This window comes from Desmodus rotundus, chromosome 3 (assembly GCF_022682495.2).
Source record: "Desmodus rotundus isolate HL8 chromosome 3, HLdesRot8A.1, whole genome shotgun sequence".
NCBI lineage: Eukaryota > Metazoa > Chordata > Mammalia > Chiroptera > Phyllostomidae > Desmodus > Desmodus rotundus.
The window spans coordinates 149,444,234-149,459,977 of record NC_071389.1 but is presented as its reverse complement, the minus strand read 5'-3'; the positions used below and the strand labels follow the sequence as shown (position 1 = coordinate 149,459,977).

The following is a 15,744-nucleotide window of genomic DNA, read 5'->3' as shown; positions in this document are numbered from 1 at the left end:
ATCCCAAAATGCCAGGTTTGGCTTATGAGGATTTTGTATCACAGAAAACTAAACATTCAGATGACAATTACTCTTTTGGAATTAAAACTAATAGACGCAGACAACAGTGTGGTGGTTACCAGAGGGAAGTGGAGTTGGGGGAATAGTAAAAGGTAAAAGGGGTCAAATATGTGGTGAGAGAAGATTTGACGGTGGCGCTGGGCACACAGTGCAATATGCAGATGAAATATCATAGAATTGTACACATGAACCCTAAATAATCTTATTAACCAATGTCACCCCAATAAATTTAATTCTAAAGGCTTGAATTTCTAAACTTAGAGACAGAAAATCACTTTAGCAAAGAAAGTCAGAATTGCCAACTCTCCTATTGGTAATTTCCGATGTGATATACACCTGCAAGGAAATTCAGTCTCCTATGGGCAAGACTCTGTAATTGTTTTAAAAATATTTTATTATTTTGTATTGTTGTTTAGTTACAGTTCTCATTTCCTCCCCATTACTATTCCCCATCCTATTGACCCCCACCTCCCACATTCAATCCTCCCTGCAAACACAGTTGGCTTTCTCCACATGTCCTTTATACATGTTCCTTGAAACACTTCCCCATCATTCCCCGGTTATTCCCCTACCCTCTTGTAACTGGCAGTTTCTTCTTTATTTCTTCTTTATGTCTCATGTTCTATTTTGCTCATTTGTTTGTCTTGTTGATTAGGTTCCACTCATAGGTGAGATCATACGGTATTTCTCTTTCACCACCTGGCTTATTTCACTTAGCATAATGCTCTCCAATTCCAACCATGCTGTCATGAAGGGTAGGAGTTCCTTCTTTCTTTCTGCTGCATAGTGTTCCATTGTGTAAATTTACCACAGTTTTTTGATCCACTCGTTTCCTGATGGGCATCTAGGCTGTTGTTTCTAGTACTTGGCTCTTGTAAATTGTGCTGTTATGAACATTGGGGTGCATAGCTTCTGTTGAATTGGTGTTTCAGGATTCTTAGGGTGTAATCACAGCAGTAGTATTGCTGTGTTGAAAGGTAGCCCCATTTTACCTTTTTGAGGAAATTCCATACTGTTTTCCACAATGGTTGCACCAGTCCTCATTCCCACCAACAATGTACTAAGGTTCCCTTTCCTTGACAGCCTTGCCAGCACTCTTAGCAATTTTGAGAAAGACAACAAAGTAGGAGGGACCACAATTCCTAATATCAAAGTATATTACAAGGCCACTGTAATCATAAAAACCTGGTACTAGCATAAGAACAGACAAACAGATCAATGGAATGGAATAGAGAGCTCAGAAATAAACCCAAGTGTCTATGGTCAGTTAATATTTGACAAAGGGGGCAGGAGCATAAAATGGAGTAAAAATAGCCTCTTCAGTAATCATGTTTGTTAGGAGATCTGGACAGCTACGTGCAAAAAAAAAAAGGAAAGGAAAGAAAGAAAGAAAAGAAAAAGAAACTTGATCACCAACTTACACCATACACAAAAATAAACTCAAGATGGATAAAAAAACTTAAATATAAGTTGTGGGCACCATAAAAGTCCTAGAGGAGTATATAGGCAGGAGAACTTCAGATATTCCATGCAGCAATGTTTTCACCAATATGTGCCCTAGAGCAAGGGACATAAAGGAAAGAATAAACAAATGGGACTTCATCAACATAAAAAGCTCTGCAAGGCTAAAGAAAACAGCAGTAAAATGAAAAGGGAACCAACCACATGAGAAAATATAGTGGCAAATGATACCTCAGACAAGGAAATGATCGCCAAAATTTATAAAGAACACACACAGCTCCACATGAGGAAGACAAAAAATCCAATTACAAAATGAGCAAAGGACCTGAACAGACACTTCTCCAAGGAGGACATACAGAGGGCCCAGAGACATCAGAAAAGGTGCTCAACATCACTAGCCATCAGAGAGGTGCAAATTAAAACCACAATGAGATACCACCTCACACCTGTAGAGTGGCTATCTCTGCACTTTTTGGAGCTCTGACTTATCCACAACACTAATCTCAGTCATGACTATAGAATATGTGGTGGATAATTCACTTTCTCACTCATAGGCATTACCTAGTGATTACTTCATCAGTCTGGTCTGAGTCACAGTAAATCTTTGGATTCTTAGTAATCAAAGCTCTTTCATGTACATCATGCCCTGCATCCCTATGATGTTAGGTATCCTGTGCTGCAGTTGTCATGCTCAAGTTGCCTTTTTTTCCTCCAGCTATATCACTGGACCTGTATTCTTGAAGTTTACAGTCATAGAGGATCACATGGGCCTCGGGGAACAGTGCAGGATGCTTACCAATATGGTAGAAATTTTCACAATTTACTGAAATTTCATTTTTCTTGGCTTTATTAATGGACTATGAGCATTTCTCAACAAAAGATGACAGTTTGTTCATTATTGGTTACCAAAAGGCTCATTGTAGGGTAGCATTGACTAAAAATATTTGTTAATTTAATCAACAAATATTAAGAAGTCTCTAAATGCCTACTTCCTATATCAACTATTAAGGTTGCTTGCTCTGACATCGTATTTGAAAAAGTTTATATGCCTGGGTTTTCTAGGCCTTTTTTTCAGAACCATAGATAGAAATAGCGATAACCCTTCAACAATACTAGCCACCACTTTATTTCCTTATGCTGTGTACTTTCCATTGTGCAAATGTACCACAGTTTTTTGATCCACTCATTTACTGATGGGCACTTAGGTTGCTTCCAGCACTTGGCTATTGTAAATTGTGCTGCTATGAACATTGGGGTGCAGAGGTTCTTTTGGATCAGTGTTTCAGGATCCTTAGGGTATAATCCCAAAATTGGTATTGCTGGGTCGAAAGGCAGTTCCATTTTTATTTCTCTGAGGAAATTCCATACTGTTTTCCACAGTGGCTGCACCAGTCTGCACTCCCACCAGGTTCTCAAAGCCACATCTTCACAAATGAAGTTGCAGAGCCAGAAAGTGTAAGTAGAGGAGGAAAGGAATTGTCTCTGGAGCTCACGTTATGGATGGTCATAGGGTCTTTTAATATGAAGCACATTTCACCAAAAACAGAACATTTTTTGAGAACCACTTACTTCTAAAGTAAAAATAAAAGATAAATACACCTGGAAGAATTTCCAAATGTTAAAAAACTAAGTTATTTTCATCCAGAAAGTATTCTACTGTAATCCATTGACTAGATGCTGAGTGCCTCAAAAATATGAGTTGTGATCTTGCCTCTGTCATTATTGACTGGAGGAAACTATTCTTTTGGATCTTCAGTTTCCTCATCTACAAAATAAGACATTTGAATTAGATAATGCTAAAGCCCCCATCCGTTCTGATATCATAAGATTTTACATAAACTAGCAAAAATAAAAACTTCTTTAAGGCATGAATACTGTAAGCTACCAAAAACATTAATACAGGAAAGAGAGTATGATTCAAAGGAAAAAATATCAACTCAAATATCAGAAAAATATGAGAAAATAAAACCCCATTTAAAGTGGCTCTTACTCTCTAGGTGGTAAAGGCATTTAAAAAGTGAGAATCTTTTCCCAGCAGTAACATTTATTGGAGAACTGTAGAAATTTGTTTTTTAAAAAGAGTGAGACCATGACATCTGAGAAACAGACCAGCTGGAAGACTAAGACACGTGTTCATCTGTTTTTCTGTGGCCTGTCTCACTTGGTTTATTTGCAGTGGTACTTTTATGTGTGGCTGCAGTGCCCACTTCAGTACAAATGATACAGTATTTTATCAGGTTGATTACATAGGTTCACCACTTTAGTTGTCCATATATGCTGCTGTGGTTTGCAAATACTCGGTGATAAAATCCAGAGCATGGCATTTCCACATGAAGTGTTTACTGTTAAATTGCCCCTTAGAAATATGCTTTTCTTTACAGCTTTCATTCATATGACATCCACAGTCCTACATTCCAAATAATAGTTCAATCAACAATGCTTCCATGTGATACAACGTGACTACAGGAGGATGTGGTAGTTCTAATGTGATTAGAAATCTGGTCAAATTTAGAGACTGCTAAAACTTTCCAAACTGCATTTCTTCAGTTTTATGATGACTTCGTACATGCAGTCCATTGTTCATGAACATTTGACAGAAATGTTGGATTTGTTTGAATGAATTTGAAAACCCACGACTGAAGAAAATCAGAAAAACCTGGTTTTAAATATCAAAATATCCAAATGATAAGTATTTCTACAGCTTTCACAAAGCAAGTTTTATTGAGCAGTGTACTTCTTTGCAGGATGAAATTGTTGCATCAGGACATAAACATTTTTGCCCAAAATTTTGAGGGAAAAATAAGGATGCGCATTATACAAGGGTAGTATTAATTCTGTATCTATATGTTTTTAATTATTTTATTTATGCTTATGCATGAAAAGCATAACTCTAGAAAGCAATAATGATATCCATATGTTCAACAATAAATATTAAATTACTTTATAATACAAAAACAAAATGTATATAATTGTAAGTAGAGGAATAATTGAATTAAAAACTAAAACAAAAGATTTTTTTCCTAAATGTTTGGGCCAAAAACTTGCGTGCCCATTATATATGGCAAAATACAGTCCTGAGTTCAGATCTGCTAAGGGGATAGTCAGCCTGGGGAGCCATAGCAACAGAGCCAATCTTTGAAACCAGGGTGTCTGCTTCTGCTGCCTGATTAAGTGTGACAAAAGAAACAAATTTACAAGGTATACAATGGATCTGTGCATAAGGAGGGATCTTTTAGTGAATGTGTAGAAACATTAAAATAAAAACAAGGACAGGAAAAATATATTTAAAATACAAATATTTTCTGCTTCTTAACTATTTCTTTTATGTGACATTAAGTACTTTTGTTATACACAATTAAAATGATGATGAAAAATCCTCCAACCCAATATTAAAACATATGACATTAAACATATATAAGCATTAAAAAAAGGAAGCTGATTCTGTAATAATTTAGAAAGCACACACATTACTATGCTCAATGGAGATGTATGTTATTGTCTAAAATCACTGTTGGAAGTACTGGCTTGTCAACTACGTGGTCAGAAGGAGAGTAGCTTTTGGGTAGTGAGCACACAGTGCAATGTACAGATGATGTATTACAGAACTGTACACCTGAAACCTATAGAATGTTATTAACTAATAATATCCCACTATATTTAGTTGAAAAAGTTTTTGTTTTGGGTACTGGATGGGTTTGGATTGTTCCTTTCAAAGATTCATGTTCTCCTGGAATCTGTAATTATGACATTTAGAAATAGGGTCTTTGCAGATGCATTTAAGTTAAGATAAGGTCACATATATTAAAGCAATTTCCACATATATTTATTTAATAACAGGTTCTCCATAACATAAAATTTTAAATAATGTTAAGGTCTACAGGTGAACATCATATAAACACTATTATGACAATGTTTGAGATTTGCAATTCAACATCATGCTGATGGCACACTATTCAAGTTCTTCACACTCACCATCAATAAAACAGTTTACTTAGAGTTTAAACAGCTATTATGCTTCAAAAGTCTCTACCTCAGTATGTATAATGTATTGCCTAACAATATATGTTGATTAACTTCATTTGTCTCCCAAAGAAACAGTAAAAATAATCTTAAAAATCTTTGTTCAGAGAGTGTCTAGCATCTAAGATCATTAAACAATCACAATTTCTATTTAATTGAAATCATCTTATGCAACAAAATGTTTTATGAAACTCGTGGATTAAATAAAAATTAAATATGTCTCAAATAGTGAATGTAAATGGGATATCACAAACGTCTTCTCAGGTCAAAGCAGTGAGTAGTAAGATGATGCAGAAGGAGAATACTACTTGTATTACACATGAGAAAAGGAATCTGAGATTTCAAAAGTAGAGTTCTCACACTTTTCTGTAACAATTAAAAATTATGCAAAAAGCTGTCTTTATCATCTCTACATTCTCAGAAACTAAGCCTGAAGGCCACACATAAAGGATCCAACAAGCAATTGTTGAAGGAATAAATGGTAGTGATTCTGTTCACCAACAGGTTTTCTATGTCATCATTCAGGAGAAGGACATAAAACAGTAAAGACCAGCCCACCACCTCTGATGGTACAGAATCATGGAAACCTCAGCCCCAGGCTAAAACATCGCAATGAATTCTTAATATTTTCCCTAAGATTAGAGAAAACCCTCATTTATGATTATGTTTTGTCATTTAAAAAGTGCTAATGTTTCTTTCTGTTACTAAGTTTCTTTTTAAATTTTAGTTATTTTTATTGTTGTTCAATTACAGTTGTCCCCATTTCCCCCATTACTCTCCCCTGCCCTACCCACCCCCACCTCCCACACCTCTTCCTCCCCCACCCCATTGGCTATCTCCATGGGTCCTTTATACATGTTCCTTGACTTGACCCTTCCCCTTCTTTCCCCCATGATCCCACTCCCCCCTCCCTTCTGCTTACTGTCAGTTTGCTTTTAAGTTTCTGCTTGTGAAATTACTGGTTATTATACAAATGCAAATCATTCTATACATTGTTTTGCTCTGAACTGAGGCCACTACCTCTTATACATTCTATTCTAAATGGCATACTAATCTGGACTATTGTTTAACACTGGGTGTCTTGAGATCCCCAGCTCTGTAGTGGCTTTTGTTTATTCATCAGCTGATCCCCCTGAGTCCATTGTAAAAGAAGCAGATGAAATTATGGTTAGCCTGGAAAACATTATTTCCACACAAAAGATCACACCATCTTGCCCACCAAGCTTGGAAAGATGTGACATATGCTCTCATTTTAACTATAGCTTATTTCACACTATATGTCCTGAAGTTGCATAGGTAGGATATTCTGGCAGCCCAGGTCCTGAGAGAAATTTGGATTTACATATAGAAATGGGTTTATGTATGCCCTTTTCTGTTAACATTCTTGGAGAACTCTTGGAATTATTTTTATTATCAATATTTTGGATATCTGATTACAAACATAAAATGACAGAGCAGAAGCACGGCAAAGCCTTTTGAGAAATCCCAAAGCACTTATACTTAAATAAATCAAAGAAACCATTTTTAATGGTATTGGCACAAACCAGTCATATTTACCAAAAACGTAAGTACATCTTTGATACTGTCTTTCAGGAATATATTTTTGCTTTAGAAGAGTATATTTATGTTTTATACAAGTAACCTCAAATATGTGCAACAATAAATATAAATCAAACTCAACCACATAATTTTTATGAGCTACAGAAAATTAGTCAATTTAAAACTACTATAATTTATTTGTTTCACAGGACATTGTTGTTCATTGTGACATACTTTGTGATTGATAACACTACATGAATTTTGTGCTCTTATCTAGATATCTCTAATACCATTTTAAAATAATAAATTCAAGATACCATGAAATCATTTTTATTAAATTTATTTGGAAATGACATTGGTTCATAAGATCGTATGCTTTCAAGTGTATATTTCTATGATACATGACCTGTATATTGCATTTTGTGCCCACCACCCAAAGTCAAATCATCTTCCATCACCATATATTGGGCCCCTTTACTATCCTCCCCAACTCCCTTCCTTCTCTGGTTACAACCATACTGTTGTCTGTGTCTATGAGTTTGTTTTATATCCCATGTAAGAGTCATTTTTATACAAGATTCCAAACATTTTAATTGGTGTGTTTAACAGGAAGAAGATATATTTTATGTCTTACTTATTCACAATGTGAATTTCGCAGACAGTAAAGGCTAGCACCCATCATACAAAGGGAAAAGATAGAAACAGTGCACATCTTAGGACCACAAACACAACGAATGATTGAGTGTAGAAATATACCCCTCCATAAACTGTGTAGATACAAATGATTAGTAAGTTCATTAACATATTATTAATTGGCTAATCCTGAGAAAATATTGTTCTTTTTGAAAGCTCTGAAACCTCTGAAGAATATAGAAAACAAATAAGACATTGCAGACAGGCAGGATATCTGAAAACTTGAGTAATTTTTAAAATGATCTTAGATGACAATTCATCTAAAACTTTGGTGGAAAATAAGAATTTAAAACAGGAAACACAATTAAGCGAATCTTGCATTACATCAAGAATTATCATATGTATTCCACCCTCCCCAACTACCTGGAAATCACCCATTCTCACTCCTGAAATTGAATACCCCATCTTCTACCTCCCTTCTCCTTTATCCAAAAAAGTTATATATACCTATTGTTGCTTCTCTGTCTTGGGAATTTTCATGGTATCATGTATATGTGAATATTCCACGCAAACATTTTAAAATTTGTCTTTCTCCTGTTTTTAAAAAATAATTATCTTTAATTATTTTTAATAAGCCACAAATGGAAAAGAAAAAGAAAAAGCAATAGTATTTGCCTCCCCCAAACTTAACTTTAATGTTGAACCATTTCCTTTTACCATTCCTCAAGAAAAGCATAGGCAATATTGTGGGAGAGTGATATATCATTTTAGAAATAAGAAAGAACACTTGCAGTTTACAAAAATAAAATTAGGACTTAAGTAAAACTTCTGCTTTAGTATCAGGAGCAGACTCATGATAAGTAAGCACTGAATAAAAATACACTCAAGAATATATGTACAATCTTATAAAAAGCCATTAAAACAGACTTTTAATTAAAATTAGAATACCTTGCAGATATTGGAATTAGATTGGGTACCCTCCCATTAATTAAATCCCTCTGTACACTATATCAGGAACACATTACTGTACCAGATGGGCAACTCTGTTGTCTTCGCAGACTGTAAAAGGTCGAATAGAGAAAAAGAAGGAATGCTTATTCAAAATAGCAAAATTGAAAAAGTACATAGAGAGCAACAAAACATACATATCTACAAAGACTATTGTGGTATGCTGGAAATGCTCTCAGAGTTTTATTTGAGAAGGGTAATAACCCCTTTTGTTTCTTTATTTTAAGGAATATATCAAAATGTTCAGAGAATAGATATTTATACAGAAATATGTGACAATAGAATAAAGAAACTATAGGAATAATGACTTAATATATGCCATAACACAAAACAGAATTTTAAAAAATATTTTGTTTCTATATACTACACAGTCATCTTTCTCTAAAAGAAAAAGGCAGCAATGATTTTTTTTAATTTATGTCTTTTTAGAGAAAGTGAAGGGAGAGAGAAAGAGAGGAAAAGAAATAAGGATGTGCGAGAGAAACATCAATTGGCTACCTCTTATACTCACCTGGACTGGGAGTAGACCACAACCCACGCTACTGCCCTGACCAGAATGGAGCCCTCGACTCTCAGTTAGTGGAACTATGCCCAACCAACTGAGCCACACCAGTCAGGGCAGCACTGATTTTTTTAAAAAGTAGTGTGACTCAGTGGATTGGGTGCCAGCCTGACAACCTAAGTGTCGCCAGTTCAAATCCTACTCAGGGCTAATGCCTGGGTTGCAGACCAGATCCCCAGTAGGGGGTGCAGGAGAGGCAACCACACATGGATGTTTCTCTCCCTTTCTCCCTCCCTTCACCTCTCCCTATAAAGATATAAAATCTTTTTTAAAAAAAGCAAAGGGGGTCTCTCAAAAGAAATAGAAAAGAAGTTAGTGACCAGAAGGTTGCCAGATAGGAGGGGAAGGGGGAGAACGGGTGAAGTGGTGAGGGGGTTAAGAAGCACAAATAGGTACTTACAGAATAGCTGTGGGGATAGAATGTACAGTATAGGAAATGGAGTAGCCAAAGAACTTACATACATGACCCATTAACAATAGTGGGTTTTGTCTCAGGGAATAAAGAGCACTGGGTGGAGAAGGGCAAAGGGGGGAAAACCAGGACAACAGTAGTAGCATAATCAATAAAATATAAATGAAAAGGGAAAAAAGAAAATAAATAAAAATGAAAAGTATGTGTACATGTGTGTGTTTGTTGGTGTACAGCTTTCTTATTTCTTCACCTATTTTACAGCTAAAACACAGTACATCATTGAAAATAAAGGAAAATCATGAGAAATTCCACAGAAGTAACAGAGTTTATTCTTCTTGGATTGACTAACGACCCAAAGTGGCAGGTTGTACTTTTCACATTTCTTCTCATTAACTCCATGCTAAGTGTGAACGGGAACCTCATCATTATCGTCCTCACCCTTTCAGATCCGCATCTACAGACTCCAATGTATTTCTTCCTTCGAAATTTCTCAGTCCTAGAAATATTGCTCACGTCAGTCTGCATTCCCAGATTCCTTGTCACTATTGGGACAGGAGACAGAACCATTTCCTATAATGGCTGTGTGGCTCAGCTTTTCTTTTTCATTTTGTTTGGGGTGACAGAATTTTACTTTCTGGCCGCCATGTCCTACGACCGCTACCTGGCCATCTGCAAGCCTCTGCATTACACCGCCATCATGAGCAGCAGGGTCTGCACCCTTTTCGTCTTTAGCTCCTGGTTTACAGGGTTGCTGATCATCTGTCCACCAATAATTCTGCTACTGCAGTTGGATTTCTGTGCCTCCAATATAATTGATCATTTTCTCTGTGACTCTTCTCCAGTTCTGCAGCTTTCTTGCACAAACACTCACTTTCTAGAACTCATGGCATTTGTTTTAGGCATTGTAACCATCATGGTCTCCTTAACACTAGTTACTTTTTCCTACACACTTATTATCCGGACAATTCTGAGAATTCCTTCCATGGGTCAAAGAAGAAAAGCTTTTTCCACTTGTTCCTCCCATGTGATAGTTGTCTCCCTCACTTATGGTAGCTGCATTTTCATGTACATAAAGCCTTCTGCAAGGGAGAGGGTGACTTTAAGCAAAGGAGTAGCCGTGCTCAATACCTCAGTGGCTCCTCTCTTGAATCCTTTCATATACACACTAAGAAATAAGCAAGTGAAGCAAGCCTTCAAGAACATGGTCCGGAGAATGGTCTTTTTTTCAAATAAATGAAAGTGATTATGTGAAATGTGTACTGCTGAAGGCACAGCTGAATAGAAACTTTCTGTTGTTCTCCAGATAAATTATTTAAACACCTCACTTCTGCCTTTCCATCAGATATGTTTATATCCAGCCAATGCCTGTTTTTCTATGGGTCCTAAGTGTTTAAAGTTATAATAGATGATGGTAAATTCATAACCTGTGTAACTAAATATCAGGTAAGTAAATAACCTCTCATATCACAGTAGATTATGAATTAATTCAAAACATAATATTGTATAAAGACACTAAAAACCTCATATAAATATAAAATGTATGTGAAATAAATATTGATAGAAATCTCTCAAATGCATTCTTCTGTATCACAAAAACCATTTTACATAATTTTTAAAATTATTAAAATGTCTACTTGCATTCATTAATACAATGTAGTTAAAACATTAGAAAAACTAAAAAAAAATTAAATGTGGTATCAAAACAAGAATTGAGGTTATATTGATTTTTGTTTTGGTTTTCCTTTATAAAAATTGCAAAGTTTCAGTGCAATAGAGAATACAAAATTTACCTTATTTTTCTTTGCTAATATTCCCTAAGATAATAGATATTTTTAACCACAGATTTCCCCATATCTGCCCATCATGATTGAGAAGATAAACTATGGTCTACAAAGGCAAATTAAGTTACTTTGATAAAATTCACTTTGTATTCAGACTTTTTCAGCTGATACAAAAAAAATGCTCCTTTTACTGACATGAATAAACAACAAACTCAGGACCTGAAATGGTGTGAGACATTCATTCCAGGGATTATCCTAGAAATGATAATATGTAAATTACTTTTGCCTTAGTTATCCTTTATTAGCAAAGCTACAACACTGTCTTTATATTTCCACTGTCCCTTTCACAGATGGTTCTGCCTCCCTCACTGAAGTTCAAGTCTAGTTCCTGTAGTTAATGAGTCCCTCAACTCTAATGAATTAAAAAAAAAAAAATGGTTGTCTTGGCACAGTAGGTAGAATTCTAACTAGACAGAGGGTAACTGTATTTTGACTTTTTTGACTTTCAGATTGTTCTTCTGATATATAGCTTAATGTGAAGAGCTCTACATATTTCCCAACCCACAGTAGAAATTCTTTCTCTTATTGCTCATAGACAAGTGAGCCCTTAAGCATTCACCTCTTTCTTACCATTGTACTTTCAAGGAATGGGTTACATTTTTTTCAAATATAAGGTAATACTACCACAAAATGAAAAGTTACAAACAATTTTATTTCATTATGAATTATTTATTGGAGTTTTTCATAAATAAATGAAACAGTACATGTTTGCTTTTGTAAGATTATAGCAAGTATACAAATGCAAAGTGAAAATCAAGAGTGTGGGAGAGCAACATGCAAATGTTAACTAAATGAAGGTACACTACATGTTTGATACGTGTGATAAGTGGGTATGTAGGTAGACAGGAGAGAAAGAGGAAAATAAGAGGGTAAGAGAAAGTCGATCTTGTTGATCAATAGAAATGTATTTAAAGTAGTTAATTCTCATATTCTAAGTCCATTTGTGTACACATATGAAAACTACTATAGAACTTGCCAAAAGGAATATTATTATGCTTTAAAGTGAAATACTATGTTAAAGTGTTGTGAAACAATTGTTTGCAAATGTGAGGTTTGGTGAGAAACATATCAGATATATGAGTATTTTGGAGGTCATGTTTTGAGAGGGTTTCAAAAAGCATACAATATTTAATGTCACATGGTAAAATTTCAAAAATAGTTTTCCTTTGACAACAGGGAAAATTACAAGTATGTAACGATTGCACAAAATATATTTGTTCTATAACCTTCTTTTAATGACATGGCAATTACTGCCACATTATACTGTGATTGTAGAAGACATAAAGTCATTTCTTTTCATTGGTAAATAATCATCTTTAAAGTTGATTTGGGCAAACATAAAGTTAAATGATTATTTAGAATAAAGGTTTTTAATATTATTGTAAGTTTGAGCATCATTAACTCATATTACCATGGGGACTTCCTCGAATCCTGGATATTACAGAATGCTCTCAACTGGATAACAATCATTTGTGGACAATTGAGTACCTTGGTCTCATTTCAGTAACTTGTGATGATTGGCTGAAGGAAAAGTTATAATCATGAAGAGTTATTGATCATAAAATCTCAGTAGCAATCAAGCAATCAGAGAATTTTGGAAATCCTTAGCTTTTGTCTGAATGTAAAATTATTCCAAAGGAAAATGAACAAAGTCAATAGATAATTGGAATAAGAAAGGAAGACACCAGTTACTTCGTACTGTCCATCACATTTCTGCCTTGGTCTCAGCCAGATTTCCTGAACTTAAATCTCAAATCCCTCTATGTAAGAAAACGCTTGTACCATTTTCTAAGACAGTCTCCTTACATGTATTCCTATAAAATGTAAACCACATTTTTTGAAGGAATATTAATAATTTGAATTGGACAGCCAAATGATAATCCCCCTGTGTGGGAAAAATTACTATTAAGGAACGCTCCTCATGAAAAAAATTACTGTTCAAAAATATGCATTAGTTAGGAACTATGTGAATAGCTTTTTTAGCATATTTGGTTGTTGATTGTGGAGGTGGAGGAGGGTGGGTGGAAGTAGAAGAAGCTATAAGAGGTATAAATGGTAATGGAAAAAATACAATAAAAATGAAATTTTAAAAATCCTCCTTTCATATTTTACTAAAGAGATTACTAAAACGCATAGGAGGAGACTAAGTGGTAATGGAACATGTGTAATAAAGGTTATTAAAAAAGAAAAGAAATTCATTGACTATATATTTGAGTGATCTAATACTTTTTAATAATTTTGAAAAATAGGACTTTATTTTTAAAGTAGCTTCAAGTTCCCAGAAAAATTGAGGCAAAGAAACAGAGATTCCTTCATACTCCCTGCCCCCCTACAATGTGCACAACCTCCCCCACTATCAACATTCCCCTCGGAATGGTTCATTTGTTTTCTTTTCTAACTTTAATTTTAAAGATTTTATTTATTTATTTATTTCCCCTTTTTATTATTGCTCAAGTGCAGTTGTCTCCATTTCCCCACCTCCACTGCCCCCCATAACCTAACTCTTCCCTACCTCCCACCCTCAGTCCTACCTCCCTTTGGCTTTATCCATATGTCCTTTACACATGTTCCTTGATGACCCTTCCCCTTGTTCTCCCCCCAATATCCCTTCCTCCACCCCTCTGGTTACTGTCAATTTGTTCTTTATTTCTATGTCTTTGGTTATATTTTGCTTGCTTGTTTGTTTTGTTGATTAGGTTCCACTTACAGGTGAGATCATACAGTATTTGTCTTTCACCACCTGGCTTCTTTCACTTGGCATAATGCTCTCCAGTTCCATCCATGCTGTTGTGAAGAGTAGAGGCTCCTTCTCTCTTTCTGCTGTGTGGCATTGCATTGTGCAAATGTACCACAGTTTTTTGATCCACTCATTTACTGATGGGCACTGAGGCTGTTTCCAGCACTTGGCTATTGTAAATTGTGCTGTCATGAACATTGGGGTACATAGGTTCTTTTGGATTGGTGTTTCAGGGCTCTTAGGGTATGATCCCAGCAGTGGAATTGCCGGGCCAAAAGGCAGATCCATTTTTAGTTTTTGAGGAAATTCCACACTGTTTTCACAGTGGCTGCACCAGTTTCTATTATCTAGTGCATAATACTTGTCCTGCTTTCAACAAAAACATTATAAGGAATGACAAAAGGCAAAAACAAAATAACGACAACAATGAGTCGTCATCTGAAGAGATGAAGCAAGCACTAGAACCAGAGCCAGGTGTAACACAAATGTTAGCAATATCTAAGAGGGAATTGAACTGAACTATATGTAATATAGAATGTTAACTGCCATATGTGTTAACATGGGTGGATCTTGACAACATGTTAAGCTAAATAAGTCAGACAGAAAATGTCAAGAGCCATATGGTTCCACTCATACACAGGATATAAAACTGAAAGCAACAAATGAACAAACAAACAAAAAAAATGAACAAAACCTCAGCCACAGACACAGTATGGTGGTAACAAGAGGGAGGAGGGTTGGAGAGTAGTAAAGGGCAAAGGGAGTCAAATACATGGTGACGGAGATTTGACTTTGGGTGGTGGACACACAGTGCAATATATAGATGATGTATCACAGAATTCTACATTTGAAACCTATAAAATTGTATTAACCAATATCACCCCCAAATTTTTTAAAGTTAACAGCATGCAATAATAGATGACTAGTATAATTAGAGAAATGGAAACTATAAGAAAAATTGAAAGGAAATGCTAGAAATCAAAAACACCAACTAAAAAAAAAAAAAAAGAATGACTTTGATCATTAGACTGACACACTGCCTGTCCTGCTAAGAGGCCATTGTGGAGTCTCCTCAAAAAATTAAAGACGGAAATGCATTTTGACCCTGTGATTCCACTCCTGGGATTATGTCCAAAGAAACTGGAAACACTAATTTGAAAGAATATATGCACCCTTATGTTCACTGTAACATTATTTACAATAGCCAAGATCTGGAAACAGCCCAAGTGCCCATCAGTAGATGAGTGGATACAATAGCTGTGGCACATTTACATAATGGAATACTATGTGGCCATAAAAAGGGGAAAACTTATGTTTTGCAACACCACTGATGGACCTAGAGGTTATTATGCCAAATAAAATAAGCCAGTAAGAGAAAGACAAATGCCATATGATCTCACCTATCTGTGGAATCTAATGAACATAACTTACAAACAAAATAGGGGGAAAAAGGCATGCACACATGAAACAG

General features: G+C 35.4%; 3 protein-coding genes across 3 annotated transcripts in view; all 3 read left to right on the top strand.

Annotated features, from left to right (window-relative positions):
- Positions 1-15,744, top strand: part of LOC112296808 (olfactory receptor 6C3) — a 107,180-nt gene that overhangs the window by 7,201 nt on the left and 84,235 nt on the right. The window lies entirely within an intron of this gene.
- LOC128780561 (olfactory receptor 6C3-like) overlaps positions 1-15,744 on the top strand; it is a 100,755-nt gene that overhangs the window by 49,350 nt on the left and 35,661 nt on the right. The window lies entirely within an intron of this gene.
- LOC128780564 (olfactory receptor 6C75-like) lies at positions 9,994-10,961 on the top strand. The gene has a single exon (XM_053921396.1). The coding sequence runs from the start codon at positions 9,994-9,996 to the stop codon at positions 10,930-10,932; it is 939 nt and encodes a 312-aa protein (XP_053777371.1). The 3' UTR covers positions 10,933-10,961.

What these genes read in the sequence shown, in the direction of transcription:
- LOC128780564 (XM_053921396.1), top strand. Translation starts at nt 9,994, where the DNA reads ATGAGAAATTCCACAGAAGTAACAGAGTTTATTCTTCTTGGATTGACT.